This window comes from Pongo abelii, chromosome 23 (genome assembly GCF_028885655.2).
Source record: "Pongo abelii isolate AG06213 chromosome 23, NHGRI_mPonAbe1-v2.0_pri, whole genome shotgun sequence".
In the NCBI taxonomy this organism is placed as follows: domain Eukaryota; kingdom Metazoa; phylum Chordata; class Mammalia; order Primates; family Hominidae; genus Pongo; species Pongo abelii.
This window is the reverse complement of record NC_085929.1, coordinates 56,970,295-56,997,121: the sequence shown is the minus strand read 5'-3', so window position 1 is coordinate 56,997,121 and position 26,827 is coordinate 56,970,295. Positions and strand designations below refer to the sequence as shown.

General features: G+C 64.7%; 3 protein-coding genes across 24 annotated transcripts; all 3 read left to right on the top strand.

Moving 5' to 3' along the window:
- Positions 1-771: 771 nt before the first annotated feature.
- On the top strand, positions 772-7,671 carry MAPK11 (mitogen-activated protein kinase 11). Of its 5 annotated transcripts, none has more exons than XM_063723157.1 (12): positions 901-1,120; positions 3,370-3,499; positions 3,689-3,747; positions 3,833-3,944; positions 4,032-4,061; positions 4,144-4,191; positions 4,270-4,384; positions 4,707-4,778; positions 5,013-5,092; positions 5,608-5,644; positions 5,895-6,068; positions 6,363-7,671. In XM_063723157.1, the coding sequence occupies exons 1-12, from the start codon at positions 1,005-1,007 to the stop codon at positions 6,440-6,442; spliced, it is 1,053 nt and encodes a 350-aa protein (XP_063579227.1). In that variant the 5' UTR covers positions 901-1,004; the 3' UTR covers positions 6,443-7,671. The 5 variants fall into 5 exon arrangements, with proteins under 5 accessions (XP_054399844.1, XP_063579227.1, XP_024095644.1 ...); XM_024239876.3 differs by having other exon boundaries at positions 5,566-5,644; XM_054543869.2 differs by lacking the exon at positions 6,363-7,671 and having other exon boundaries at positions 772-1,120; positions 5,566-5,684; positions 5,895-6,062.
- Positions 7,672-9,667: 1,996 nt separating this feature from the next.
- Positions 9,668-18,855, top strand: MAPK12 (mitogen-activated protein kinase 12). 4 transcript variants are annotated; one of them, XM_054543866.2, is made up of 13 exons: positions 9,696-9,958; positions 10,044-10,173; positions 13,230-13,288; positions 13,585-13,626; positions 14,337-14,448; positions 14,568-14,597; positions 14,886-14,933; positions 15,435-15,549; positions 15,754-15,825; positions 16,100-16,179; positions 16,263-16,341; positions 16,424-16,597; positions 17,277-18,270. In XM_054543866.2, the coding sequence occupies exons 1-13, from the start codon at positions 9,834-9,836 to the stop codon at positions 17,303-17,305; spliced, it is 1,095 nt and encodes a 364-aa protein (XP_054399841.1). In that variant the 5' UTR covers positions 9,696-9,833; the 3' UTR covers positions 17,306-18,270. The 4 variants fall into 4 exon arrangements, with proteins under 4 accessions (XP_024095916.1, XP_054399841.1, XP_054399839.1 ...); XM_054543864.2 differs by lacking the exon at positions 17,277-18,270 and adding an exon at positions 18,277-18,855 and having other exon boundaries at positions 9,700-9,958; XM_054543867.2 differs by lacking the exon at positions 17,277-18,270 and adding an exon at positions 18,277-18,855 and having other exon boundaries at positions 9,809-9,899.
- A 1,457-nt stretch (positions 18,856-20,312) lies between these two features.
- HDAC10 (histone deacetylase 10) lies at positions 20,313-26,813 on the top strand. 15 transcript variants are annotated; one of them, XM_063723149.1, is made up of 20 exons: positions 20,315-20,767; positions 20,836-20,970; positions 21,219-21,315; positions 21,580-21,677; positions 21,776-21,880; positions 22,037-22,105; positions 22,286-22,412; positions 22,556-22,621; positions 22,818-22,877; positions 22,957-23,010; positions 23,236-23,342; positions 23,416-23,483; positions 23,563-23,818; positions 23,932-24,016; positions 25,048-25,139; positions 25,279-25,335; positions 25,638-25,716; positions 25,922-26,104; positions 26,187-26,339; positions 26,524-26,813. In XM_063723149.1, exons 1-20 carry the CDS (start codon positions 20,709-20,711, stop codon positions 26,548-26,550), a joined length of 1,977 nt encoding a protein of 658 aa, XP_063579219.1. In that variant the 5' UTR covers positions 20,315-20,708; the 3' UTR covers positions 26,551-26,813. The 15 variants fall into 15 exon arrangements, 14 of the variants coding, with proteins under 14 accessions (XP_063579222.1, XP_063579219.1, XP_054399838.1 ...); XM_063723147.1 differs by having other exon boundaries at positions 20,318-20,767; positions 21,243-21,315; positions 22,957-23,046; XM_024240162.3 differs by having other exon boundaries at positions 20,320-20,767; positions 22,957-23,046.
- Positions 26,814-26,827: the final 14 nt, after the last annotated feature.

Sequence of the window (26,827 nt, the reverse complement as noted above, 5' to 3'; positions counted from 1 at the left end):
AGGGCGGAGGTCGGTGGCTGGTGTTCCAGGGGGCAATGCTCCTCCGAGCCCCGATCACTTTCAAGTGGGAATAAAAGTAGCTGTGCGGCCCCGAGCGCGGCAGAGACGCCGAGTGGGGCGCTGCCTCCGTCCCCGCCAAGGCAGCCCCTCGCGCCTGGCCGCCCGTGGGGCTGACTGCAAGGACCCTGCACCCAAAGGCGGCTCCTCGGACCTGGGATAGTCAGGGTGGGCTTCCTAGAAGAGGTGGCCGCTATGGAGGAGGAAAGGTTCTGGGCAGCAAAAAGGATCCGTTTGGGGCCGCTGCTTGTGGGTAGGAAGGCCCCGGGGTGACGCCGCTGTCCCTGGTCCTGACAGTCCAGCGGTCGCGCCTCTCCCAGAGGGGAGGTCAGGGCGAGCAGGGGCAGGAGGCCTGGAAGGTTCCCGGGGCGCGCCGCGGACCAAGGCCTGCAGGTCCTGCGCAAGAAAGCCAGGCCGGCCCTGTCCCAACGCCTTTCGGCTTATTTTCCTATCCAGTGCCGAGTCTTTAGGAGGTGCTATTTATATTTCTGTCTTGAAAAATACTTCCCATGGTTCACCCCTGGCTTCTTCGCTTTTGACGGTTTTCCCTCGTTGGGGACGGCGCCGCAGGGGTGGGGAAGCCCGGGCCGAGCCCAGACGCGGGCGCAAGTCTGGAGAAGCGCGCGCGGCCCCCAGGAGGTGAGAGCCGGAGGGAGGTGTCCGCCCTCGGCGCCCCCCCGGGAAGGGGAGGGCTGGTTTCCGCTCTGCCGCCGCCTCCGAGGCGCAGGAAGCAGCGCATTTGTCTCCGGGAACCCCCCCACGCCCCGGCCACCCAGCCCGGGAAATCCACCCGGGCCTCCCGGCCCCGCCCCGGAGCCCCGCCCCGCCCGCCGCCGCCGCCGCCGCCGCCGCCTCCGCCGCCCTCCGCTCCGCTCGGCTCGGGCTCGGCTCGGGCGCGGGCGCGGGGCGCGGGGCTGGGCCCGGGCGGAGCGGCGGCTGCTCCGGACATGTCGGGCCCTCGCGCCGGCTTCTACCGGCAAGAGCTGAACAAGACCGTGTGGGAGGTGCCGCAGCGGCTGCAGGGGCTGCGCCCGGTGGGCTCCGGCGCCTACGGCTCCGTCTGGTAGGGGCGGGGCAGAAGGGGTGCTGGGTGGGGGCCAGGCCGGGCCGGAGAGCGCGTCCCCTCCTCGCCCGCGCGAGGTTCTCGGCGTGGGGAGGGGCCTCGCCCTGCCTCCGCCCCCGGGCGCCAAGCGGATCTGAGGAATGAATGGTGGGGGGGGCGGGTGGCGGCGTAAAGAAACTTTCCAAGCAGACGCCGTTACCGGGAGGGAGGGGGGTCCTCCAGCCTCGCCCGATTCGGACCTCTCCCCACCAGGCCTGAGGCCTTGGGGGTCACAGCTGGCGTGAGGGTGGGTCTCACGCGACCGAGCCCCGAGCCACCCTGATGTCCGGGCCCCTAAATGTCTGAGCACCCACCTGAGATTCACTGAGTCGGGTCAGGCAGCCCCCCGGGGTCTAGCGGATGACCCTCCCCCGGCCGGGGTGGGGGCTATTGTCTGAAAAGGGAAGCCCTGCTCCCGGAAGCCAAGATCTCTCCCCCTGGGATGGCCTCAGACTCCCTCTCAGACCACAAACCCCACTTAGGCCCTGGGGCCAGAGGACCTGGCCTGGGGCCCAGGAAGACGAGAGAGTCTGGGTGGGGGAGGGGGGTCGACTGGGCCAAGGCCTCCGTTAGACCCGGGTAGCCAGGGCTGGAGGGGCTTAGGGTGAGGTAGTTACCGGGAGTCCTAAGTTTCAGCCTCCATGTTGACTGGGAGGCTGATCATGGGTACAGGCTTTGAGAGGTGCAGCTGAGTCCTCACCATGGCGAATGCCTCTTAGCTGCTGCCCACTGGGGGGTCCTGGTGGGGCTCGAAGGCAGAGGCAGCCAGGGCAGAGCATTGCCCCAGGCACTTGCAGGTTGGAAGTGGGACCTCTAGGCCTACCAGAATCGGAGCTCAGGAGCCAGCATCAGGGGCCGGGGGTCCCAGGGCAGGCTGTCTTCTGGCGTGGTCCCTAGCCTTCCATCAGAAGCTGCAGGTGGGTCATGCTAGCCATCATGCCAGCACAGATCTGTCTTCCTCTTTGAGACCTGAAGGGCAGGAAGAGGGTCTGGGACAGCGTGGGAGTGGCCATAGGGGACTAGGGTGGGTCCTGGCTGGACTCCCCATCTGGGAGTTGCTGAGAGGTGTCCGGTTCTCTGAGTGAGGCCTGGTCTCCCCCCTTGCACCTCTGGCCCATTTTCTCAGTTCCACTGCCAAGGCTGCGGGCCGGGTGCCAATTCCCCGTCACCTGACCACACAGATGCAATTGAAAACTTGCTGCCCCACGTGCAGGGCCACTCCCCTCACCACCTCAGGAGCACCTTTCCCTGGTCATAGGCTGGGAGCATGGCTGCCCCAGGCACCTCGACCTGCGCCTATGAACATCCCAGACCCAGCGGGAGCCGCCCCTGCTCCCCTTGTGTGGGCATGGGGGGGTGGCCTCAGCCTCCACTTGCTCTGAGACAGGATCCCAAGAGACAGAAGTGGGAGGGAGAGAAGAAGCAAGTATCAGCCAGAGGGAACAGGCTGTGCAAAGGCCTTGCCTTTAGCAGGGCTGAGGGCAGTGGGACATGGGAGGGTGGGATGAGGGTCACCTGCAAAGGGAGGGTGGGCTCAGGAAGCTGGTGCAGGGTAGAGGGTCTGGACCTCTGGGAAGTGAGGCCGGGCGAAGGGCTGTTCTGTGGGTCCAGCTGACGCCCTCAGCTGTACATCACCTTCTGTACAGGTTTTGTTCCAAATAATGATGCAATAAACACCTCTGACCAACTTTTCCTCCGTATTTTGAACATTTGGAGGCACTGGGGGTCCAGGGGCTTTGAGGTGGCTCTAGAATCCGCCTCTGTGAGCCTCCTGGGCCCATGGGGTCTATGGGGCAGAGGGAGGCCCGTCTGCTGCAGGTGAATGCCAGTGACTGTTTTCCTGCTGTGTTTTTCCACGCTGGATGGGGGGGCCTCTCCCAGACTTGCTTTGAATGGGGGCCCCTGGTTGACCGTGAGAATCAGTGGGGCCAGGGGACAGAGAAGGCCGAGGACCTTGCGGGGTGAACACACGCATGATGGTCCAGCCCCAGGGGCTACTTCCCAGCAAGCGCGGAGGGGGTAGGCCCGAGGGGGGGAGGCCGAGCTGGGGCGGCGGGGCCGGGGCAGAAAAGCCCCACGGCTCCATCCCCACGGAGAAGCGGCGAGAGGGGCGCCGCCCGGGTCCACGCGCGTGCGGCCGGGAGCGCGTGTGCGCGCGTGCGTCCGCCCTCGGACCCCTCCCGGCACCGCCTCACTCGCCCGCCTTCCAGTTCGGCCTACGACGCGCGGCTGCGCCAGAAGGTGGCGGTGAAGAAGCTGTCGCGCCCCTTCCAGTCGCTGATCCACGCGCGCAGAACGTACCGAGAGCTGCGGCTGCTCAAGCACCTGAAGCACGAGAACGTGAGCCGGGGGCGGGCCGTGGGGGAGGGCGCGTGCGGGGGCGGGGCCGCGACGCAGCCAATAGGTGGGCGGCCCTGGCGACGGGGCGGGGCCATGGGGGGGCGCGGCCTGGCGCTGGGGGCGTGGCCCGGGGGGGCTGAACGACAGCCGGGGGTTCGCCGCCCGGCCCTGACGCCCCCCGCCACCCAGGTCATCGGGCTTCTGGACGTCTTCACGCCGGCCACGTCCATCGAGGACTTCAGCGAAGTGTGAGCGGCGGGGCGGGCGAGGCAGCGGGGAGCGCGTTCGCGGAGGGCGGTGGGGCCCTGTCCTGACGCCCTGACCCCGCCCCAGGTACTTGGTGACCACCCTGATGGGCGCCGACCTGAACAACATCGTCAAGTGCCAGGCGCTGAGCGACGAGCACGTTCAATTCCTGGTTTACCAGCTGCTGCGCGGGCTGAAGGTGGGGCGCCCTGGGTTTCGCGGGTCCCCTCGCGGCGGGGGGGCGGGCGGGCCGGGCCCGGCGCTCACCACGATCCCCCTCCCGCAGTACATCCACTCGGCCGGGATCATCCACCGGGTAGGTGCGGCCGCAGGGTGAGGGTGGGGTCCAGCAGGGCTCCGTCCCAGCCTCCTGTGCTCACGCTCCGCGTGACCTGCAGGACCTGAAGCCCAGCAACGTGGCTGTGAACGAGGACTGTGAGCTCAGGGTGAGGCCCGCGGGCAGGGGTGGGCAGGGCGGCGGCGGAGCCCGTGCGGAGCTTGAGAACACCTCCTGGTCGCCCCAGATCCTGGACTTCGGGCTGGCGCGCCAGGCAGATGAGGAGATGACCGGCTATGTGGCCACGCGCTGGTACCGGGCACCTGAGATCATGCTCAACTGGATGCATTACAACCAGACAGGTGCAGGGGGAAGGCCTGGGGGGGACAAAGGCCGAGGGCCTCGTCTGGCCCTCGACTGGCTCTGCATGCCAGGTCTTGGGGAGCAGGCAAGGTCCCCAAGAATGTGGGACCCACATTCAAAAGTAACCCTTCAGAGGCCGCTGGAGCATGATGGGTGCTGGCCTCCTCTGGCCATGCAGCTATGGGCCTCCCCCTGCCTAGGGGGGTTGGGTATGGCAGAGGAGGGGGTCTGCCCGTCTTGGGGTCTGGATGTGACTGTGGGTCTCCTGGAGGAGGGACTTGGGGTGGGCACACTGATGGAGGCCCCCTCGCCCTCGCACAGTGGATATCTGGTCCGTGGGCTGCATCATGGCTGAACTGCTCCAGGGCAAGGCCCTCTTCCCGGGAAGCGACTGTATCCTTGGCCCAGGTTGGGGAGCAGGGTCAAACAGGGCCCCTCCTGTAGGGTAGGGACCAGCGCTGGCCCCTTCTGGCGGGTCTTGCCTCCTCTGCCCCCCATGCCATGCTACTTTGGGCTGGCCATCCTCACCTATAGGAGAGCGGGCTCTGGGCAGCGCCCCAAAGTTTTGGGTCTGGGGGCCCAGGAGAGGTCTGTGGCTGGCCCGTGGGTGTTTCCTGAGTGACACAGACATTGACCAGCTGAAGCGCATCATGGAAGTGGTGGGCACACCCAGCCCTGAGGTTCTGGCAAAGATCTCCTCAGAACACGTGAGTTGGTGCCCGCCAGCCGGCAGCTCCCTCTCCTGGCCGAGCCCCCAGGCTCTCTGGGGGAGAGGGTGGTGTGGAAATGCGGGGACCATATGGGGAACATGGGATGTGGTGGGATAGAGCCTAGAGCAGGTGCTCAATCCCCGCAGGGGAAACAGGAGAAGGGGGAAGACGTTCCTGACACCAGGGACAGTGAGTGCAAAGCCATGACCCCAGCAAGCAGTGCCTGGCCAGGGCAGTGGGGGTGGGCTGGGTGGAGGGAGTGTACTTGGACCCAGCTCCTGCAGGCATTAGGGGCCAACTGAGGAGCTACAGCCACCAGATTCTATATGGAGGGGGTCACTGGTCTGCCTGTGCCCTTATCCTGGCCTGTTGGAGTGAATGAATCTGGGGGCTTGCCTAGAGAAGCCCCAGTTTGGGGCCAGGGAGGCAGAGAGTCAGCAGCCTCCCCAGGTGTTCTCGTGTGCCCCCAGGCCCGGACATATATCCAGTCCCTGCCCCCCATGCCCCAGAAGGACCTGAGCAGCATCTTCCGTGGAGCCAACCCCCTGGGTGAGGACTGCCCTGGGCTAGACTGGGCTCCATATCCTGGGTGAGGACTGCCCTGGGCTAGACTGGGCTCCGTATCCTGGGTGAGGACTGCCCTGGGGCTAGACTGGGCTCCGTATCCTGGGTGAGGACTGCCCTGGGGCTAGACTGGGCTCCGTATCCTGGGTGAGGACTGCCCTGGGGCTAGACTGGGCTCCATATCTGGCCCTGGATGCAGAGCTGACCCCCCTCCCCGCCACTGGCTCCCCTGCAGCCATAGACCTCCTTGGAAGGATGCTGGTGCTGGACAGTGACCAGAGGGTCAGTGCGGCTGAGGCACTGGCCCACGCCTACTTCAGCCAGTACCATGACCCTGAGGATGAGCCAGAGGCCGAGCCCTATGATGAGAGCGTTGAGGCCAAGGAGCGCACGCTGGAGGAGTGGAAGGGTAGGCATGGCAGTGGCTGGGGGTGGGTCCAGGGGGCTGCGGGCTCCATTTCCCCAGAGGCAGGAAATGCCCAGTTCCTCTCCAGACTGGTCAGGTGTGGAAGGGTGTTCAGGTGTCCAGCACAGGCTGGGGGCGGGGCAGGGGAGTGGCACAGGGCAGGCTCTGGCTCCCAGACTCTGTGCTGAGGCTGCTGTCACAGGGTGGTGGGCCTGGGCTGGGTGGCAGGTGCCAGACAAGCAGGTGGGGGGCCGGGCTGTGGGAGGCACAAGCTCACCCCTTCCCTTCACCTTCTAGAGCTCACCTACCAGGAAGTCCTCAGCTTCAAGCCCCCAGAGCCACCGAAGCCACCTGGCAACCTGGAGATTGAGCAGTGAGGTGCTGCCCAGCAGCCCCTGAGAGCCTGTGGCGGGGCTTGGGCCTGCACCCTTCCACAGCTGGCCTGGTTTCCTCGAGAGGCACCTCCCACACTCCTATGGTCACAGACTCCTGGCCTAGGACCCCTCGCCTTCAGGAAAATCTACACGCATGTATGCATGCACAAACATGTGTGTACATGTGCTTGCCATGTGTAGGAGTCTGGGCACAAGTGTCCCTGGGCCTACCTTGGTTCTCCTGCCCTCTTCTGGCTACTGCACTCTCCACTGGGACCTGACTGTGGGGTCCTAGATGCCAAAGGGGTTCCCCTGCGGAGTTCCCCTGTCTGTCCCAGGCCGACCCACTGGGGAGTGTCAGCCTTGGGATCTCTTCTGTCCCAGGGCTTTCTGGAGGGCGCGCTGGGGCCGGGACCCCGGGAGACTCAAAGGGAGAGGTCTCAGTGGTTACAGCTGCCCAGCCTGGAGGTAGGGGGCTGTCCTGGTCACTGCTGAGACCCACAGGTCTAAGAGGAGAGGCAGAGCCAGTGTGCCACCAGGCTGGGCAGGGACAACCACCAGGTGTCAAATGAGAAAAGCTGCCTGGAGTCTTGTGTTCACCCGTGGGTGTGTGTGGGCACGTGTGGATGAGTGTGTACTCCCCGTGTTCATATGTTAGGGCACATGTGATGTGCATGTGAATCTGTGGGCGCCCAAGGGCCAGCAGCCATGTCTGGCAAGAAGCTGGAGCTGGGGTGGGCGTGCTGTTGCCTTCCCTCTCCTCAGTTCCTGATGCCTTGAAGGGTGTTTCAGACTGGCGGCTCCAGTGGGCCAAAGGGCAACCACATGAGCATAGGCAGGGGCTTTCTCCTTGGATATGGGACCCACAGCAGGTTCCTGAGGCTGGGGGTGGGTGGGTGGTTTGACCTTGAGGACGCTAAGGCAGGCAGCACACCTTGATGTGGACTTGGACTCGGACACTTCTGCCCCGCACCCTGGCCCGCTCTCTACCTCTGTCCACCGTTGTGGCCCTGCAGCCGGAGATCTGAGGTGCTCTGGTCTGTGGGTCAGTCCTCTCCTTGTCCCAGGATGGAGCTGATCCAGTAACCTTGGAGACGGGACCCTGCCCAGAGCTGAGTTGGGGGTGTGGCTCTGCCCTGGAAAGGGGGTGACCTCTTGCCTCGAGGGGCCCAGGGAAGCCTGGGTGTCAAGTGCCTGCACCAGGGGTGCACAATAAAGGGGGTTCTCTCTCACTTGGCTTGTATCCAAAGGCTACTCCAGGCCCTGCTGCCCCCACCATCCCTGCTGCTGGGCGTGGGGGGAGTGTCTGGGTCATCCTGCATCACTCGCCTCCAGCTGGCCAGATCCCTCAGGCCCCCAGTCAGACCAGTGGCCATCTTCTGGCACCCTCCCTGCTCCCTGGAGGGTCTGAGAGCCCAGGGGGACCAGGGGAAGACGTGGCTGATGGGCGGACTCTGAGGGCACAGGGTGTGACAGCCACCCAGATGGTGACCCCAGCTGCCCTGTGGGGATGTACTGGGCAGGCTTGGCTTTGGGCCAAGATCCAGACACCCCCCCCTACCCCTCAGTGGTCAGGGAAGCTGGCTGGGGGGAAGTTGGGTGTCTCAAGGAGCAAGGGTCTGCCCATCCCTGGGTGGGGGCTGGGCAGGGTAGGGAAAATAGCTTTCCTTTCCTTCCTGGTGAAGGAAAAAGGGGCCATTTTAACCCAGGGAATGTGCGCGCTGGTCCCGTTCCCACTACGTGCTGTGGCTTACGTGTGGGGGAGGGTCCAGGCCATTCGGGGTCAGGCAGTGTCTCTAGGGACCAGGGACAGTCTGTGCCCTTGCTTGGGTCTTGGGTAGGGGTGGAAACCATCTGGGAGTTGGGGGCCTCCTGGGGCCTTGTCAGTGTAGTGGTCAATCCTGGGGGAAGTCCAGTGTTGGCAGTTGGGGGTGGGAGCAGAATGGTGACACAGCCCCACCTCAGAAGCCTGGTCGGTGCGGGGCCTGCTGGACCCCTGAGCCCCACCATGGGGAGTAAGGGGGATAGCGGAAGCTGGGCTTCCTGGAAGAGGTGGATGAAGTGCCACAGGCAGCCCAGGGCACAAAGGGTGTGAGCCACAAGCAGCTGTGGTTTGGGTGGCCCTGGGCTGCCCCGCTCACTGGGTCACAAGCTGGTGAATGCCGCAGAGCACGGCCCAAGCCCAGGTGTAAAGCTACTCCCGCCCTTGAGCGGCTGAGCTGCTGATTCATGGCAGGAGGGCGGGGCAGAAGGCCCTAGGGATCTTGTTACCCACCAGCCCAGTGGGCTCCTGGGGTGCCCCCACATCCCTTCTGAAACCCAGGTTCCTGGGCTGGGGAAGGGGTGTCAGGGTGGGGCTTTGCCCTCCGGAGCATCTGGTCCAGGATGGGGCCAGACCTATGGGAGGACGATGCCCACACAGAAGGGTCAGGCTGAGGGCCCCAGCAGGTCCCCATCCCTGCTGGAGAGAGTGCAGCCACTCTCAGCCTGGGCTTTGCAGGACAGGCAGGGGTGGGATGGGCAGGGGCACCAGTACTTGCAATGCTTGGAGCAGGCACCCCACAGATGGGGGGAGCAGGGGGAGGAGCTGGGGGTCCAAAAGAGCCCACAGGGACCTATGGGACTGAGAGGCCCGGGGTCAGTGGCCACAGGGGTGGGGTTGGGGATGCAGCCTGAGGAGTTTGGGGGACAGACCCCTCCGTGTAGAAAGAGGAATACAGGCAGGACAGGTGCAGATGGACCCCACGTTGGGGGACGGATGGATCAGGCGCAGTGGTAGGGCATCCTTGGGGGTGGCCTGGGAAGTTGACTCTGGGAACACAGGGCTCAGCCCGACTTGCGGCTGCCGATAGAAGTCAGCGCTCAGGCTGTCAAGGATGGGCCCTGCGCCCTGGAACCGTGGGGAGTTAGGACTGGAGCCCGGGGCGGGCGGGGGGCTCCTGCTGAGAACCCCCAGGGCGGGAAAGTTCAGCCAAAGGGGAGAGGCTGGCAAGAGTATCTCCGCGCTGCGTCCGGCCCTTTACGGGGACGAAGCTGCGGGGCGGCGCTCCCCTCCCCCTGCGCTTCCCCCCAGGCTCCGGCCCTCCCCCGGCGGCGGCCGCCTCGGGTTTCCTGAGGGGCCGGAGGGCGGGCGAGGGCGTCACGTGCGCGCCGCCCGCGGGCCGGTTGGTCCCCGGGCGGGGGAGGGGCCGTGCGCGCCGGGGTCGGGGTCGGGCCGGGGTCTGCACCTGGGACATCCCTGAGGAGGGAAGGGCCGGGAGCAGGAGCGCCCCAGCATCGGGCGGGCGGGCGAGCGGCGCGGAGCCGGCCGGGGACGCGCGCCGAGGGAGCCCCGTCCCCGGTCGTGGGGGCACCGCCCGCAGGCTTTGCGGGGTGGGCAGCTCCCGGGCCTGCCATGAGCTCTCCGCCGCCCGCCCGCAGTGGCTTTTACCGCCAGGAGGTGACCAAGACGGCCTGGGAGGTGCGCGCCGTGTACCGGGACCTGCAGCCCGTGGGCTCGGGCGCCTATGGCGCGGTGTGGTGAGCGCGGGCCGGGCGGGGCGGGCGGGGCGGGCGGGGCGTGCGCGGGGTGCCCGGCCTTCCCGCTAAGCGGTCCGCTCCGCAGCTCGGCCGTGGACAGCCGCACCGGCGCTAAGGTAGCCATCAAGAAGCTGTATCGGCCCTTCCAGTCCGACCTGTTCGCCAAGCGCGCCTACCGCGAGCTGCGCCTGCTCAAGCACATGCGCCACGAGAACGTGAGTCGCGCGGCCCCGCTCCGGGAAGGCGCCGCGGCCTCGGCTTGGTTCGGCTGGGCTGGCTTCCCCCACCCGGCAACCCCTCCCCCAGGCAGCCTGCTGTGGGGCGGGGCGGGGGTCGGGCCGAGGGTCCCCAGGGAAGAAGGAGAGCAGGGCCCGTCTCTCCGGGGGAGACGACTCCCCCAACGGCCATTCCCCATCCTCTGCCAGTCCCGGGAAAGACTCAGCCCCTTGACTCGGCGCTTCAGCCAGGCCCTGGTCAGGGGACACGACTTGGCCAGGCCCAGGGGATCCTCCAGGCCTCACGCCAAGCCTTGCCCCCAGCCAGGAAGCCCGCGGTGAGAGGATGCTCCCGGCGGGAGGATTTTCCTGGAAGGGGCACCTTCCCTCTTCCCCATCCGGGCTCCTTTCCAGCCCCTCTGTGAAGCCCACTCTGAGTCTTCCGTCCCGGTGGAGGAGGAGGAGGGGGGCGGCAGAACTCAGGGAGTGTGTTGAACCCTCAGGAGCCCCTGGGGGTGAAGGGTTTAGGGAGCTGCTGTTTGGGGGGCACTGGGCGTGGTGGCCGCCTCACAGATACCCTCCTGTGCGTTGTGGGGGCCCATCGTTTCCAGTCCTGCCCGTGAGATGCCACGCACAGCTGCCCTGGGCCTCTCCCATGGCAGTGGCTGGCTGTTAAGAGCCCGATCTCTCTGCCAGGGGTGCTCTGGTTTCTGGATACAGTCCCACCTGTCCACTGCCCCCCATGTCACTCCTGCCCTGCCCCTCGTCTGGGCCCAGCCTGAGGGCTGGTGGTCTGGGCACCTGGACCCTAGTTACAGGGTGAGATGCTCTGGACCCTCCTGGGTCATCCAAGCCACCGGTGCCCTGGGAGAACGAGTCCCTGCGTCCACCAGCAAACTGCCCCATCCCCCGGTTCCTGGCCATCGCCAGTCCCTCAGCCCTTTGGATGGGTCATTTTCTCTGAGGCTTCCCATGCCCACACTGACCCCAGCTCACCACCCCAGGCCCTGCGAAATCCATATGCAGTGGACACCAGCCCTGCCCCCGCCTCGACACCCCCATCACACCCAGCCCTGCCCCCGCCTCGACACCCCCATCACACCCAGCCCTGCCCCCGCCTCGACACCCCCATCACACCCAGCCCTGCCCCCGCCTCAACACCCCCATCACACCCAGCCCTGCCCCCGCCTCGACACCCCCATCACACCCAGCCCTGCCCCCGCCTCGACACCCCCATCACACCCAGCCCTGCCCCCGCCTCGACACCCCCATCACACCCAGCCCTGCCCCCGCCTCGACACCACCGCACCCCCCCCGCCCCCTGCCCATCACACCAAGGCCTTGCCCCAGGACTGCAGCCTTCCCCACGGCACCCTGCTCCCACCCACCCACTCACCCACCCGTGCCTTGCCCCATCCAGCCAACCGCTCTGGGGCTTTTGTTTCTTCTTTTTTTTTTTTGTTTTGAGACGGAGTTTCGCTCTTGTTGCCCAGGCTGGAGTGCAATGGCACGATCTCGGCTCACTGCAACCTTCACCTCCTGGGTTCAAGTGATTCTCCTGCCTCAGCCTCCTGAGTAGCTGGGATTACAGGTGCGCGCCACCACGCCTCGCTAATTTTTTGTATTTTTAGTAGAGATGGGGTTTCTCTATGTTGGGCAGACCGGTCTCGAACCCCTGACCTCAAGTGATCTGCTCGCCTCAGCCTCCCAAAGTGCTGGGGTTACAGGCCTCCCAAAGTGCTGGGGTTACAGGCGTGAGCCACCGTGCCGGGCTCCACCGGGGCTTTTCTTTAGCCACCGCCCCACTGTGCTGGGGTCCCCGCTGTGCCTGTGGGTCCACCCCCTGGGCTCCTGGTCTGCAGCTGAGGCTCTTTCCCTGGAACCCCATCTTCCTGGGAGACTGAAGCTCTGTGAGACCACGTGCCTTGCTCAGCAGGGGAGGAGGCTCTGCCACAGGCCCCAGTTCTGCCATCCCCAGGCCGCCTCCCTCTCCAGGCCAGCCCCCATACCACAGAGGCCAGGCCAAGTCCTGTGGCCCCTAGCCCACAGGACCCTGCTCTCCGTCTTCTGCTAAAGCACTCTCCCGGGCACCCTCCAGCTCTCATGTCCACAGTCTTTGCTGCTCCCAGGCCTCCCTGGACACCCCCTCTTTGCCTTCTCCTCCTCCCTCCACATTCTTGCCCATGGCTCTGGCCCACGTGGCTCCGGTGGAGCTGTCCTTCCAGCTTGTGTCCATTCTTACCTCACTCTGGCCGGTTCCTACACCACGGCCAGGAGGACGCGTTTAGCATCACACCCCCATTTAAATCGTCCCCGTCTCTTGGGATCAAAGCCAAACTTTCACCTGGTGTGTGCTGCCCTGCCGGCTCCCTCTGGTCTCTCCTCAGCCCCTCCGTGGCCTGGGCCTCGGCCACCTGGCCTTCCTCCCTGTGTTCTTCAAACTATCCAAGTGTTCTCTCTCCTGCCTCGGCCACTCGGTGTGTGCCCTCTGCCAGGTGTCCCGCAGCCCACACATCTACCTGCCCCTCCATCCTTGGCTGTGCAAAACTCCAGGTCTGCCTGGGACCCTGTCACCCCAAAATGCTGAGGTGGCAGTTGTCACATGACCTGTCTACTGTCCATCTCCCCAACCAGGGGTGCTGTGGGGACCAGGTCTGGTGGGTCACGGTGCTGTCTGCCTGGGCCTCACCAGCAGAGGCCTGGCCTCTCTCCATAGCGCTGTCCCCACCCTGGGCCTGGATCTGTTTGGTTGGGGTGAAGAGGGGTAAAAGGGTCAGGCGGCAGGAGCCCTTTTGGATGGTTCGGAGCCAGCCCAGACTCCGGGTTGCCCCTCCCCCAGAAAATCCCGGCTGTCACCATCCAAAAATAACCTTTCTGTGGGTATGTGTGCCAGGGCTGGGCCACACTGCCAGTGGGCAGAGCCAGGCCCTTTGGACAGTGGGGCATGACAATGACAGCTGCAGAGGGGGTTTCCTGCCCAGAGGGCTGTGCCACTCTTGGGGGGTACCCCAGCCCGTGTCCTCTGCTGTACTCTCAACCCTATGTGGCCCCCCCAGGTGATCGGGCTGCTGGACGTATTCACTCCTGATGAGACCCTGGATGACTTCACGGACTTGTGAGTGCCGACCTGGGCTGGCCACTGGGCACAATGGGTGTTGGGCAGCTCTGGGCACTGGCTTCAGGTTCTTGGTTGGCATGGGGTTCTCTTCCTGCAGCCTGAGTGGGGGATGCACACTGCCCACCCCCTCCCCATACCACTGTCCACCCCACGCCCTCCCCAACATGGTCCTGGGACCCACGGGCACTGGCACAGCTGGGCAGAGCTGGGGCTGCTGCTTCCCTCCACGCCTGGCACCTGGGCCCTCTCCAGCACCGGAGGTGTGAACCTTGGACCTGACCATTTGTTAACAGGAAGGTCCCGTGCTCAGGACCCTGGCACCAAGTGTGTGGCCGGTAACTGGAGCTGCTGACCTTTTCCAGCGGGTGGGGGAGAAGCGGTAGGGAGGACCCACCCTGCCCCTGCCCTGCAGCCAACCACCCCGGGACTCACACCTTGTCGGCCAAGAGTGAAGGGCCAGGCCGAGGAAGGCCTGGAGAGGGTAGCAGGCGCCTCCCGCCTGACTTGAAGAGGTCAAGTCAGTGGCCTCTGGGAAGGTGCTAAATACCATTCTCCTGTGTCTGTCCCTACCGGCCCAGCCGACCCCTCTGACCCAGATGCCTTGCTGCGCCCTCATCGCCCCCAGGCACCTCCCTCATTTCTGGCACAAAGTTCTGAAGTTGAAACCTGACTGCCTCCCTCCCCTGCCTGTGAAGACTCGAGCCTTGCTGCCTCCACCACGCAGCCTCAGCCCCTAGCCTGGCACACAGGGCGCTTCAGCAGAGGGTTCAAAAACCCCAAGAGCAGCCTCCTCCCTGCCTGACAGTCCTCAGGGTGGGAGGGGGGTGTGAGCGTTGCTGGCAGTAACAGTTGGGGCAGGATGGAGCCTGGCACTGCAAAGTGGGGCTGCGAGGACGCCGAGGCCAGTGGGGACAGGTGCTGCAGGGCGACCTTCCTGGGGGTGCCTGCTGGATCTGGGACGGGTCTGAGCCTGGGCCTGCTGGGTGGGTCTCTGGGATGCAGAGGCTGGCTCTGTCCGCTGATGGCGCTCCGGCCCCTCCCACAGTTACCTGGTGATGCCGTTCATGGGCACCGACCTGGGCAAGCTCATGAAACATGAGAAGCTAGGCGAGGACCGGATCCAGTTTCTCGTGTACCAGATGCTGAAGGGGCTGAGGGTACGGGCCCTGGGGGAGGCTGCAGGGAAGCAGGCAGGGCCTTGGGGCTGGGCAGAGGAGGGCCCTGTGGCTCTGAGGTCTTGGTGTGCTGAAGCCTGCCAAATCCTCTGCCCCCGCAGTATATCCACGCTGCTGGCATCATCCACAGAGTGAGTCCCGGTGGAGGAGCCGCCCATCAGCCCTCCCCCAGTGCAATCCCCCCGCCTCCACGTCCCACCTGTGAGGATCTGATGGGGTCTGGGGGCTGAGCCACGCCCCATGCACAGCCCCTGGTGGGAGCCTGCCTGGGTGCCCAGGTACCTCGGTCTGTCCTTGAAGGGCTGCAGAGAGCAAGGGGGCCAGGTCTGGTGGCCCCATCTTTAGGTGCCACCCAGGCTCTTGGCTGTGCCCATGCTCGGGAGGGTGGGGCACAGTAGCCACCTTTCCTCTGCCCCCAGGACCTGAAGCCCGGCAACCTGGCTGTGAACGAAGACTGTGAGCTGAAGGTGTGTGCCGTCTGGCAGGGGGCCCTGAGGTGGGGCAGGGGCCCCCTCCGGATCTGCCCATCTATCCACCTGTCAGGCCTGGGCAGGGGGCCAAGGCCCCAGGCTCTAGGCAGTGGCTGAGGAGCTGGTGGGTGGGTGAGCCCAAGAGGCAGTGGTACACAACATGCTGTACCTGCAGCGGGCGAGGGTGGGAGGCACCCCCAGGCCTCTGCCTGGTCCAGGACAGGGCTGAGGCCTTGGCGGGCAGCAGGTGACAGCAGGGAGAGGGGAGCCCCAGGGCACCTGCTCCGTCCCGAGGGCTGCTGGGCTTGGTGCACTGGCCAAAAGGAGCAGCTCGGAGCAGTTTGGGGTCCGAGGGCATGGCCTCAAGTCCTCGAAGGTTGTCAGGAGGCCCCAGCTTGGGAGCTTCAAGTCCAACCCCCCTGGGGTCTCCTGGACCGTGGGTGGCCTGTCCGCTCCTTGGGAGTCCCCTAGACCCCACCTCCCCAATTCTTCCCACAGATCCTGGACTTCGGCCTGGCCAGGCAGGCAGACAGTGAGATGACTGGGTACGTGGTGACCCGGTGGTACCGGGCTCCCGAGGTCATCTTGAATTGGATGCGCTACACGCAGACGGGTGAGAAGCTGCCCAGAGATTTGGGCCTTTCAGCCTGTACCATCTGCTTCTCCACTTCTTCACGGAGAGCCCTGTGGTGGCTGCTCCCCAGGGAGGCTGTTGAGCTGGGGTGGGAGCCGGGCAGGTGGGCTGTGTCGGTGTCTCCTCCCTCCCCGTCTCATCCTGTCCCCCTGCCCACGGAGCTGACCAGGGCTTCTATCTCAGTGGACATCTGGTCTGTGGGCTGCATCATGGCAGAGATGATCACAGGCAAGACGCTGTTCAAGGGCAGCGACCGTATCCTCCAGCAGCAGGGTGGCACCAGGGGCGGGTGGGGATGGCTCCTGCCCAGGTGGGGGGGTTCGGGGGAGTGGGCATGGCTCCTGCCTAGGTGGGGGGGTTCAGGGGGAGTGGGGATGGCTCCTGCCTAGGTAGGGGGGTTCCAGGGGGGTGGGGATGCCTCCTGCCCAGGTGGGAGGGTTCCAGGGGGTTGGGGATGGCTCCTGCCCAGGAGGGGGCAGTGGGGGCCCTGATCTCTGGCCCCCGAGCTGTGTTCCTGACCTCGGTGCAGACCTGGACCAGCTGAAGGAGATCATGAAGGTGACGGGGACGCCTCCGGCTGAGTTTGTGCAGCGGCTGCAGAGCGATGAGGTAAGGGGTGAGTGGGGAGCTGGGTGGGGGTGGGGGTGGGCCCGGGCCTCGGTGTTGGCCCCTCACCCTTTCTTCTCACACAGGCCAAGAACTACATGAAGGGCCTCCCCGAATTGGAGAAGAAGGATTTTGCCTCCATCCTCACCAATGCAAGCCCTCTGGGTAGGGCTGGCTAGTGTGGGGGCCACTGGGTGCTGGAGTGTGGGGCCTCCTGTGGTCTGGCCTGATGCACCTTCCCCCACAGCTGTGAACCTCCTGGAGAAGATGCTGGTGCTGGATGCGGAGCAGCGGGTGACAGCGGCCGAGGCGCTGGCCCATCCCTACTTTGAGTCCCTGCACGACACGGAAGATGAGCCCCAGGTCCAGAAGTATGATGACTCCTTTGACGACGTGGACCGCACACTGGATGAATGGAAGCGTGAGTGGGGGGCGCCGGGCAGGGCCTGTGTGGACCCGAGTGGGGAGCTCTGGGCAGGGCCTGTATGGACCTGTGAGTTGGGGGCTCTGGGTAGGGCCTGTGTGGACCCGGTGGGCCCTGTGCAGGTGGCCAGGCTCAAAGTCCTAGATCCCTGTCCCTGGGATGCAGGTCAGGTGAGGAGGACGGGAGGTCAGAGGGCAGCGTGGGGCCGTGTGGCCTGGTGGAGATGACCTCTGGCTGGAGCTGGAAGATGAAGGGAGGGTGTTCCTGGCAGGCTCAGCACAGAGGCTGGCACAGAAGGAGCCGGAAATGGTGAAAGGCAGCTGTGAGTCAGGGAACCAGGGCCCACTTAGCCCCTCCTGGCCTCCAGACCTGCTGCCCTTCCGCCATGTCCAGGCCAGAGACCTGGGCCACCCTGACACCCTTCCCACGTCCGCTTGTCCCTAAGGCCTCTCTGCTCACACCTCCTGAATCTGTCCTTGCCTCTCCTTGCCCCATTTTTTTTTTTTTTTTTGAGACGGAGTCTCACTCTGATGCCCAGGCTGGAGTGCAGTGGCACGATCTTGACTCACTGTAAGCTCTGTCTCCCGGGTACACACCATTCTCCTGCCTCAGCCTCCCGAGTAGCCGGGACTACAGGCGCCTGCCACCATGCCTGGCTAATTTTTTGTATTTTTAGTAGAGTCGGGGTTTCACCGTGTTAGCTAGGATGGTCTTGATCTCCTGACCTCGTGATCCACCCGCCTTGGCCTCCCAAAGTGCTGGGATTACAGGTGTGAGCCACCGCGCCCAGCCCTCTCCTTGCCCCACTTTATTATCCCTCCCCCCTGGACAACTGTATACCCAAGACAGTCCCCGGGGCCTCGCCTGTCTCCCCCAGCTCCCCTGAGCAGTCCAGACCCCAAACCCAACTGCTGGGGTCCATCATCCCCTATACCAAGGGCTATCCCCTCATCTTGGAGGGCTGGCCAAGGCCTGTGCAGCCTCAGGCTGGACTCAGGGAAGCCTCCCCAGCTCCCACAGCTATGCTGTGGCCTGAGGCTGTGCTGGACCTGGCTTCATTTCTGCTCCAGGATGGCAGGCTGTGTCTTCTTCATGGCTGCATGACCAGCCTGGGGTGGGGGTACCTGGGGACAGTAGCTGTACACTGGGAGCAGTGCCGTGTTTCAGGCCCTGTCCTGGCTCTGCCTCGGGCGCAGGACCTTGGTCCTCCACACTGGCTGGGTGGGGCCGGATGGGTTGAGATTCACCTGTGCTCCTTAGGGCCACGGGTCCCTGGGTGCCTGCAGCAGGGCCTCCACCCTTAGCTGTGTGCGTATTCGTGTGCTTATGAGTTTGGCTTTATTTGATTAAAGGTTTCTGCTGCTAGAAAGATGACTTGAAAGCCATGGGTCATAGGATGCTCTCTGTAGTCCCCACCCACACAACTGTGGCTGGGGCCTCAGTTCCTAGGATAGACTGTGGTGGACACGTCGCCAAGCCCTGGCCACCTCCCCTTTCCCTGGAAAATCCAGATCTAGAGCAATGGCCTCTTCACACAAACCTTCTCTCAGTGGTTCAGACCACATTAGGATTAGAGAAGGGCCCCACGAGGCACCGCCAGGCGTGTCTGTGAGTGACTCCCAGGATGGAAGGCAAAGGCTGACCCCCCTCTCTGTTGTGCCCGCCCCCCCTGCCAGGTGTTACTTACAAAGAGGTGCTCAGCTTCAAGCCTCCCCAGCAGCTGGGGGCCAGGGTCTCCAAGGAGACGGCTCTGTGAAGATCTCTGGGCTCCAGGGTGGCAGTGAGGACCACCTTCACCTTCCTCCTGAGAGGGGACTCTCGTTGCCACCTTGACCTTGACTGGGGTTTGCATCCCGAGGCATCCATCAGAGCAGAGCCCCGGGTTCCATGGACCCTCCTCCCCACAGCCATGACTCTGCTCTTGGGTGCCCATCATGGAGGAGCACCTGAACTTTCTGGACAGGACCTCTGGCTGACCTGGGGATGGCCTCTGATCCCTGGAGCAGTGGCCCACTTGCCTGGTGCCCTCAGAAACCTCAGAGCTGGTGGGGCTCCATATCAGGCCTTGGCCTCTGAGCCCTGCCTGCTCTGGGCCATGCAGAGGAATGACAGAGGGCGGGCACAGGGCACCAACTCAGGGACATCCCCTCTCCTGGGCGACGTCAGTGGACCTTCCTGCACCCCTAGCCTGGAATGTAAATTAGCTGTGTGGTGCCCACGTGGCTGGAAGGAAATAGACCCTTTTGTAGCTCCCTGCTCTGGCTGTGCGTCCTCATGCTGGGTCCCACCTTAAGACCTCCAAGCTCTTGGCCTGCATGTAGAGGAGGCTGGCCTGATAGCTCAGACCCTCAGAGTCAGTAGGGGGGCCTGAGCATCCCATCTCTCCCAGGCCACAAAGCTGGTGCCCACTTCCCCAGGCCTGTGCCAGTGAGCTTCGAACCCCCACCTTAGGGCTTAGCCCCTCTCCTTTTACCAGGTGACCTGCTAATGGCTTAGACTCTAAGCCACTGTGTGTGGATCCTGAAGCCAGACCCAGGGGCAGGGCGTGATGGGGAGGAGCGTTAGGATCTACCCTAGCTCTCTGCACCTTCCAAGGCCAGCAGGTCCCTGGGGGGAGGGGGCACACTGGACACGTTCAGACCCCTCTGGCCCCTGTGGCGAAGTGGTGAGCACCAGCAGGTCCCTGGGGGGAGGGGGCACGCTGGGCACGTTGAGACCCTTCTGTCCCGTGGTGGAGTGCTGAGCGAGGAGGGCTGGGTTTCATTCTTGATCAAACTTCTAGCCCCACCTACTACCGTGCTCCAGTGGTATCTTCATGCCCAGGCCGCCCTCTGCAGGCCACTCGGTGTTTCCAAGGGTGGCGGCTGGAACACAGGCCATGGGCACCTCCGAACCTGTCCCAGGGCAGGGGTTACAGCAGAGGGACCAGTGAGGGGCAGGGCAGGCCAGGCGTCCTCAGTGGACATGCCCACAGCTGGCCCAGCCAAATCGGACCTGATGAGCTACTACGAAAGATAGGCCTTCTCTGCCCAGCGACCCTCATGCCTCTCCAGGGCATCCGGGCATGGGGGACGTGACCACCATCAACTCCGGAGCCACGCTGACTTGTGGCATGGCTGCCGTCCACACTGGGCCCAGCTTCCTGCCATAGGTGGCCTGAGTACTGGGGGCCTCAAAACTGTGTGAGCCAGCTGGATGTGAACTCCGGCGGGGGCAGGGTGGCCCCTGGGCTCCAGGGGGACTCAGGTCTCCTCTCGGGCACCTTGCTCCGTGGCTGTGCCCGTGTCTCCTGCCTTCCTCACTTCCTCTGTCCCCCGCAACTCTACCGCAACTCCGGTCTAGCGTCCCCACCTCCACCGACCTTGACTCTGCCCTTGGGCCAGGGGTCGTCTTGGAGCTAAAACCGGACTCTCACTCCCTCCTTAAACCTCCGGGGCGGTGCTGCGCCTCGATGCAGCCACGACCGCCTCGCCGCGGGCTCCACCCGCCTCGTGGCCTTTGCCCTGCGGACCTCTAGCCCTCCTCGCCCTTCACCCCAGGTCTTCCTGCGCCCGGGCCGGGTGGGCCTTGGGGCTGCGCTGGACCCTGACCCGGGAGCTGGGGCAGAACGGGGCTCTCATGGGCAGGCTCTGCCACGGGCGTTCGGGTGGGGCTGCGGCGACCACCTGCGCAGTGCCTGCGGACCCCGCCCCTCTTGGACGGAATCGGGGCGGGGCCGAGGGGGAGGTGGAGCCGCAGCGCAGCTCCGAGGGCTGGCGGCTCCGGGCGCCCTGGCTTCCGCGCCCGCTGGTTGCTCGCTCCGGGGCAGGGCTCGCGATAGCGAGCGGGAGCAGGGCGCGGGGCGGCACCGGGTCCGAAGCGAGGAAGCCGGAAGCCGGGCCCGGAGAGCCTCCCCCTTCGACTGCGGCCTCGCTTGGCGCCTTCTGCGCGCTTGGGATCCCGGAGCCTACCTAGGTTCTGCGTGCTCCCGCCCAGGCCGGTGCCCGCTGCCCGCCTGCGCCCCAGGCGGGTCTCAGGCCCCGGCTGCTCCCGGCCGAAGGTGGGGACGGGCAGTGGCAGGCACCGCTAGCGAGGGCGTTTGGGGACCCAGGGTGACCACAGCGCAGCCATGGGGACCGCGCTTGTGTACCATGAGGACATGACGGCCACCCGGCTGCTCTGGGACGAGTAAGTGGGACCTGGCCGAGGTGGGGTGCGGGGAGGGACCTCTGGACTGAACTCCTCATCTGCCCCAGCCCCGAGTGCGAGATTGAGCGTCCTGAGCGCCTGACCGCAGCCCTGGACCGCCTGCGGCAGCGCGGCCTGGAACAGAGGTGTCTGCTGTTGTCAGCCCGCGAGGCCTCGGAAGAGGAGCTGGGCCTGGTGCACAGGTCAGGACGGGGGCGGGCCCCACGATGGGGGCGGGGGGCGGTCAGCCCACCTATAAACCTAAGAACCTGGGCCTACCCCGAGCCTGCCAGCCTCTAATACAGAGCCTCTCCCTGTGCACCTCGGGTGGGCTCACAGGCTTGAGGAAGTGACAGGGTGGCCACTCCCACCACGAATCCCAGCTCCCCGCCCCCCGCCCCCCTGCTCCTGCTGGTGACCCTGCCTCTCCTGCCTGCCCATGTGCATGCAGCCCAGAGTATGTATCCCTGGTCAGGGAGACCCAGGTCCTAGGCAAGGAGGAGCTGCAGGCGCTGTCCGGACAGTTCGACGCCATCTGCTTCCACCCGGTGCGTGTCCCCGGACACACTCACCTGTGCACACACATGCACGTGCCTCTGCGCGTTCACAGCCATGGCCGCCAACCCCAGCCGGTGTCCCCTGGTCCATACACGTGACATTGCCCTGCACACCTGCTTGCTGGCACTGCCAGAGCCTGGGGCTGGCCTGTTCTGCTCAGCAGCTGGTGTCTTGCAGCCTGGCACAAGTGTGGGTATGGCCTGCAAAGGGCAGCAGGGAAGGCAGGGGGTTCATCTGCGCCCCTGCACCCACAGAGTACCTTTCACTGTGCGCGGCTGGCCGCAGGGGCTGGACTGCAGCTGGTGGACGCTGTGCTCACAGGAGCTGTGCAAAATGGGCTTGCCCTGGTGAGGTGAGAGCTGCCCCTTCCCCTGGCTGCTCCTCTGTGGGTGGTCCTGTGAGGGGCCAGGGCGACCCTGACATGACCCAAATCCTACTCTCACGCTGTAGGCCCCCAGGGCACCACAGCCAGAGGGCGGCTGCCAACGGGTTCTGTGTGTTCAACAACGTGGCCATAGCAGCTGCACATGCCAAGCAGAAACACGGGCTACACAGGTGTGTGCCAGGCTGGCTGCAGGGGTGTGGGCCCAGGCCACACAGCAAGGGGTGGCGCAGGTGGCGAGAGAACCCAGCCAACACCCTCCCATCCCTGGCTGGGCTCCTGGAGGTGGGAGGCCCTGCCCTTCTGCCACCAGCGCTGTCTGTGCCCAGGATCCTCGTCGTGGACTGGGATGTGCATCATGGCCAGGGGATCCAGTATCTCTTTGAGGATGACCCCAGGTGAGCAGGGGTGCAGACACCACCCTTCCCTGCAACCCCGGTTTTTGGGTGCACAGCCTGGCCTGGGAAAATCCAGGGGTGAGATACAGACATGTGCTCAGGCGTCAGCGTTCTACAGGGAGCTGTAGAGCTGTTGAGGGTCCTGACCTCTGACCTCTGGCCCTGGCTGGCTGTTGGCAGCATCCTTTACTTCTCCTGGCACCGCTATGAGCATGGGCGCTTCTGGCCTTTCCTGCGAGAGTCAGATGCCGACGCAGTGGGGCGGGGACAGGGCCTCGGCTTCACTGTCAACCTGCCCTGGAACCAGGTGCCCACCCTCAAGCCCCCTCCCCCTGGGCCCCTCCCCTGCCCCACAGTTCACCCTCAAGCCCCAGGTCCCCACCCAGCCCCCTTCCCCTGGGCCCCTCCCCTGCCCCACAGTTCAGGATGTAGCCTGGGATGTCCTGCCAGGTCGGGATGGGAAACGCTGACTACGTGGCTGCCTTCCTGCACCTGCTGCTCCCACTGGCCTTTGAGGTGACTGCACAGAGGGCTCCCCCAGGGCAGCCGGGTGGGAGGGGGACTTCGTGCCTGGAGTGCGCCAGTGAAGGCAGGAGGAGGGTTATGAGCTGCCCCGCTCCTGTGTGGCTGGGGAGGGTATTCAGGAGGGGATGGGATGGGCCTGGCTCCAGCCCCTCTCTGTTGACCCTCCCCACCCCGGCCTGACCTGTAGTTTGACCCTGAGCTGGTGCTGGTCTCGGCAGGATTTGACTCAGCCATCGGGGACCCTGAGGTGAGGGCCTTGCCTGGCCAGGGAGGGCTTCTGGGGTCCTGGGGCCCAGGTCCCCCATCACACATGGCTCTGGTTCCAGGGGCAAATGCAGGCCACGCCAGAGTGCTTCGCCCACCTCACACAGCTGCTGCAGGTGCTGGCCGGCGGCCGGGTCTGCGCCGTGCTGGAGGTGACTGGGGAGGGCACACAGGGAGAGTTTCTGGGCCAGAGGCCTGGGGGTCAGGAGCATGGGAGCCAGGTGCCCACAGGGTATTTGGGAGGGGCGTCCTGCCCAGGATAGAGCCAGGCAGGGGCCCTCCCGGTGACACCCCATCCCAGTGATATCCCTGCCCCAATCATGTCTCCACCCTCCTCCCAGGGCGGCTACCACCTGGAGTCACTGGCGGAGTCAGTGTGCATGACAGTACAGACGCTGTTGGGTGACCCGGCTCCACCCCTGTCAGGGTCAATGGTGCCATGTCAGAGGTGCGAGGGGAGGTAGGGCAGGCGGGGCTGGGGTGTGAGGCCAGGTGTCACGACTGTTGTGTCTCCCCCACAGTGCCCTGGAGTCCATCCAGAGTGCCCGTGCTGCCCAGGCCCCGCACTGGAAGAGCCTCCAGCTGCAAGGTCAGTGTGGCCGGGTGCTAGGCTGCAGGATCCCACCTCGGGCTCCCGTGCAGTGGCTATGACTCCGAACTGTCCCTAGATGTGACCCCTGTGCTGATGAGCCCCAGCATTCTCTCCCCAGAGGAGAGGCCTCCACCTCTGCTGCCTGGGGGTCCAGTGTGTAAGGGAGCTGCATCTGCACCGAGCTCCCTCCTGGACCAGCCGTGCCTCTGCCCTGCACCCTCTGTCCGCACCGCTGTTGCCCTGACAGCACCAGATATCACATTGGTCCTGCCCCCTGACGTCATCCAACAGGAAGGGTCAGCCCTAAGGGAGGAGACAGAAGCCTGGGCCAGGTGGGCAGGGCTGGCCTGGGGAGAAGGATGGGGCCGCATCTACACCTGTGCCTGTGTGTGCCTGACGTGCGGTCACTCCGTGTCTGTGTGTCCCTCTGGTCTGTCCACCACAGGCCACACGAGTCCCTGGCCCGGGAGGAGGCCCTCGCTGCACTTGGGAAGCTCCTGTACCTCTTAGATGGGATGCTGGATGGGCAGGTGGGAGCACCTGGGAGGGGTTGGGGATGCTGTGGACCTAGGGGCAGGGACCAGGATCTGCCAACGAGATGTGGCCTGTCCAGAGAAGGGCTGGGTGGTGCAGAACCACATGGATGTGAACGTTGCCTTGTGCCAGGAACTGTTCCCAGAACAGCCCCAGGGGTGGGGATCACTAGTGTGTCTGACCTTTGACCTCAGCTTCTTCAGTTAAATGTTCTTTGGCAGAGAGGTGAGGGGGTGATTTAAAGTATACATTTAGGCACGGTGCAGTGGCTCATGCCTGTAATAACAGCAGTTTGGGGTGCCAAGGTGGGAGAAACGCTTGAGCTCATGAGTTCAAGACCAGCCTAGAGAACATACGGAGACCCTGTCTCCAGAAAAAATAAAAGTCAGCCAAGCGTGGTGGCATGTGCCTGTAGTTCAGTTACTTAGGAGGCTGAGGCAGGATGATCGCTTAAGCCCAGGAGTTTGAGACTGTGGTGAGCTACAATTGCGCCACTGCACGCTAGCCTGGCTACAGAACAAGAACCTGTCTCTCTTAAAAGAAAAAAAAAAGGCCTGGCGCGGTGGCTCAAGCCTGTAATCCCAGCACTTTGGGAGGCCGAGGTGGGCGGATCACGAGGTCAGGAGATCGAGACCATCCTGGCTAACACTTTGAAACCCCGTCTCTACTAATAATACAAAAAAATTAGCCGGGCGTGGTGGCAGGCGCCTGTAGTCCCAGCTACTCGGGAGGCTGAGGCAGGAGAATGGCGTGAACCTGGGAGGCGGAGCTTGCAGTGAGCCGAGATCACGCCACTGCACCCTAGCCTGGGCGACAGAGTGAGACTCCGTTTCAAAAAAAAAAAAAAGAAAAAAAAATATAGACGTAAGCGTCTTATTCACAGAAATGGAGTGATTGACCTTAGTGTAAGAAGACGTGTGGCTGACAGTAGCCACAGAGACACACCGAAGGAAGGGAACTGTGGATCTGTTTACCTGGCTTGGGAGTTGGCTGGTGCCTCATCCTCCACTGTTTATTCATCCCACAGGTGAACAGTGGTATAGCAGCCACTCCAGCCTCTGCTGCAGCAGCCACCCTGGATGTGGCTATTCGGAGAGGCCTGTCTCATGGAGCCCAGAGGTAAGCCTCACTTGGCCATCCTGAGCCTCTGACGGCAGGACCTGTGGGCACCCCTATCCTTGCTGGCCAAGCAGAGAGAGTTCTGGGAATGGACTCTGGACAACGTGAACACCTGTCCTGAGGCCATCTCTTCCTCCAGGCTGCTGTGTGTGGCCCTGGGACAGCTGGACCGGCCTCCGGACCTCGCCCATGACGGGTAGGACTCTCAGGTCTTGCATCTGTCCAGCCATGCATGTAGACGGGCAGGTGATGGACGTGTGCCTGGGCCCCAGGGTGACGGGTGGGTGGGGCACTGCGTGGTACTGAATGGAGCCTTCCTCAGCTGGGGTTTGGGAGAAGGGCTGCTGGAGGCAATGCCAGGTGGGTCTCTAGCACAGAGGCTCAGCAGTCACAGCACCCCTGCCCATGGCCCCATGAATGTTCTTCCACCTTTGCCTCTGCGGTCTGGGCTCAGGAGGGTGAGCAGGGCCTTACACTTACGCACATGTGTCCTGAAAGGAGGAGTCTGTGGCTGAACATCAGGGGCAAGGAGGCGGCTGCCCTATCCATGTTCCATGTCTCCACGCCACTGCCAGCGGTGAGTGACCACGCCACACAGCAAGGCAGGTGCTGGGGAGCCCGTGGATGTGTACAGCTGCTGTTTGCTGGCATTGTCATGATAGCAGGTCTCTGGTCCTTCCTGTCTCCCTGCTCCTACTCCAGGGGCCCTGAGATTGGGAGGTTGGGAGGCCAGAGCCAGCAGGTGTCCGTAGATGAGGAGCTGGGCTCTGCTGTCCTCACAGATGACCGGTGGTTTCCTGAGCTGCATCTTGGGCTTGGTGCTGCCCCTGGCCTACAGCTTCCAGCCTGACCTGGTGCTGGTGGCGCTGGGGCCTGGCCATGGCCTGCAGGGCCGCCACGCTGCACTCCTGGCTGCAATGCTTCGGGGGCTGGCAGGGGGCCGAGTCCTGGCCCTCCTGGAGGAGGTAAGCTGGGCAGGGTGGAGGTGCTGTGGGGTGGGACGAGGGGAAGGACCAGTGACGGCTTCCGTCTTCGCCCCTGGTCCAGGACTCCACGCCCCAGCTAGCAGGGATCCTGGCCCGGGTGCTGAATGGAGAGGCACCTCCTAGCCTAGGCGCTTCCTCTGTGGCCTCCCCAGAGGACGTCCGGGCTCTGATGTACCTGAGAGGGCAGCTGGAGCCTCAGTGGAAGATGTTGCAGGTGAGGCTGACTGCGGAGGCATGGCCCTGCCCTGGGGCCCGGCTCTGCCGCAGAGGTCGGTGGGGAGGGCAGGGCAGGTGAGTGCCTTGAACAAGCTCCAGCGCAGGAGGCCAACTGCGCGCCGCGCCTCTTCCCGGCACCTCCTGTAGTGCCATCCTCACCTGGTGGCTTGAAATCGGCCAAGGTGGGAGCATTTACACCGCAGAAATGACACCGCACGCCAGGGCCCCGCGGCCGCGATCCGGACCCCAAGCCCACGGCTCCCGCGACTCCGGGGCACGGAACCCCGCCCCTCCCCCCGCTCGCCCCGCCCCCTCCCACCCCTCACCTCGCCTCGCCCCCGCCCCACCCATCGCGCCCCGGCCCGTCCCATCGAGGCCCATGCAACCCACCCTCCGTCCCGTCCCGGCCCCTGCGCCCCGCTGCGCTTCGCTCCCCGCCCTTGCGCCGTTAGTAAACATCGGTCAAACGAAACCCTGGCTCTGCCT

Excerpts from the sequence above, each read along its gene's own strand:
- MAPK11 (XM_024239876.3), top strand. The coding sequence starts at position 1,005 with ATGTCGGGCCCTCGCGCCGGCTTCTACCGGCAAGAGCTGAACAAGACC. Across the intron at positions 3,748-3,832 it reads ATCGAGGACTTCAGCGAAGT|GTACTTGGTGACCACCCTGA; the intron begins GTGAGCGGCGGG and ends ACCCCGCCCCAG. Across the intron at positions 5,093-5,565 it reads CAAAGATCTCCTCAGAACAC|GCCCGGACATATATCCAGTC; the intron begins GTGAGTTGGTGC and ends GTGTGCCCCCAG.
- MAPK12 (XM_054543864.2), top strand. The coding sequence starts at position 9,834 with ATGAGCTCTCCGCCGCCCGCCCGCAGTGGCTTTTACCGCCAGGAGGTG. Across the intron at positions 14,598-14,885 it reads CTGCTGGCATCATCCACAGA|GACCTGAAGCCCGGCAACCT; the intron begins GTGAGTCCCGGT and ends CTCTGCCCCCAG. Across the intron at positions 16,342-16,423 it reads CACCAATGCAAGCCCTCTGG|CTGTGAACCTCCTGGAGAAG; the intron begins GTAGGGCTGGCT and ends CTTCCCCCACAG.
- HDAC10 (XM_024240162.3), top strand. The coding sequence starts at position 20,709 with ATGGGGACCGCGCTTGTGTACCATGAGGACATGACGGCCACCCGGCTG. Across the intron at positions 21,678-21,775 it reads AATGGGCTTGCCCTGGTGAG|GCCCCCAGGGCACCACAGCC; the intron begins GTGAGAGCTGCC and ends CTCACGCTGTAG. Across the intron at positions 25,717-25,921 it reads TCTCCACGCCACTGCCAGCG|ATGACCGGTGGTTTCCTGAG; the intron begins GTGAGTGACCAC and ends CTGTCCTCACAG.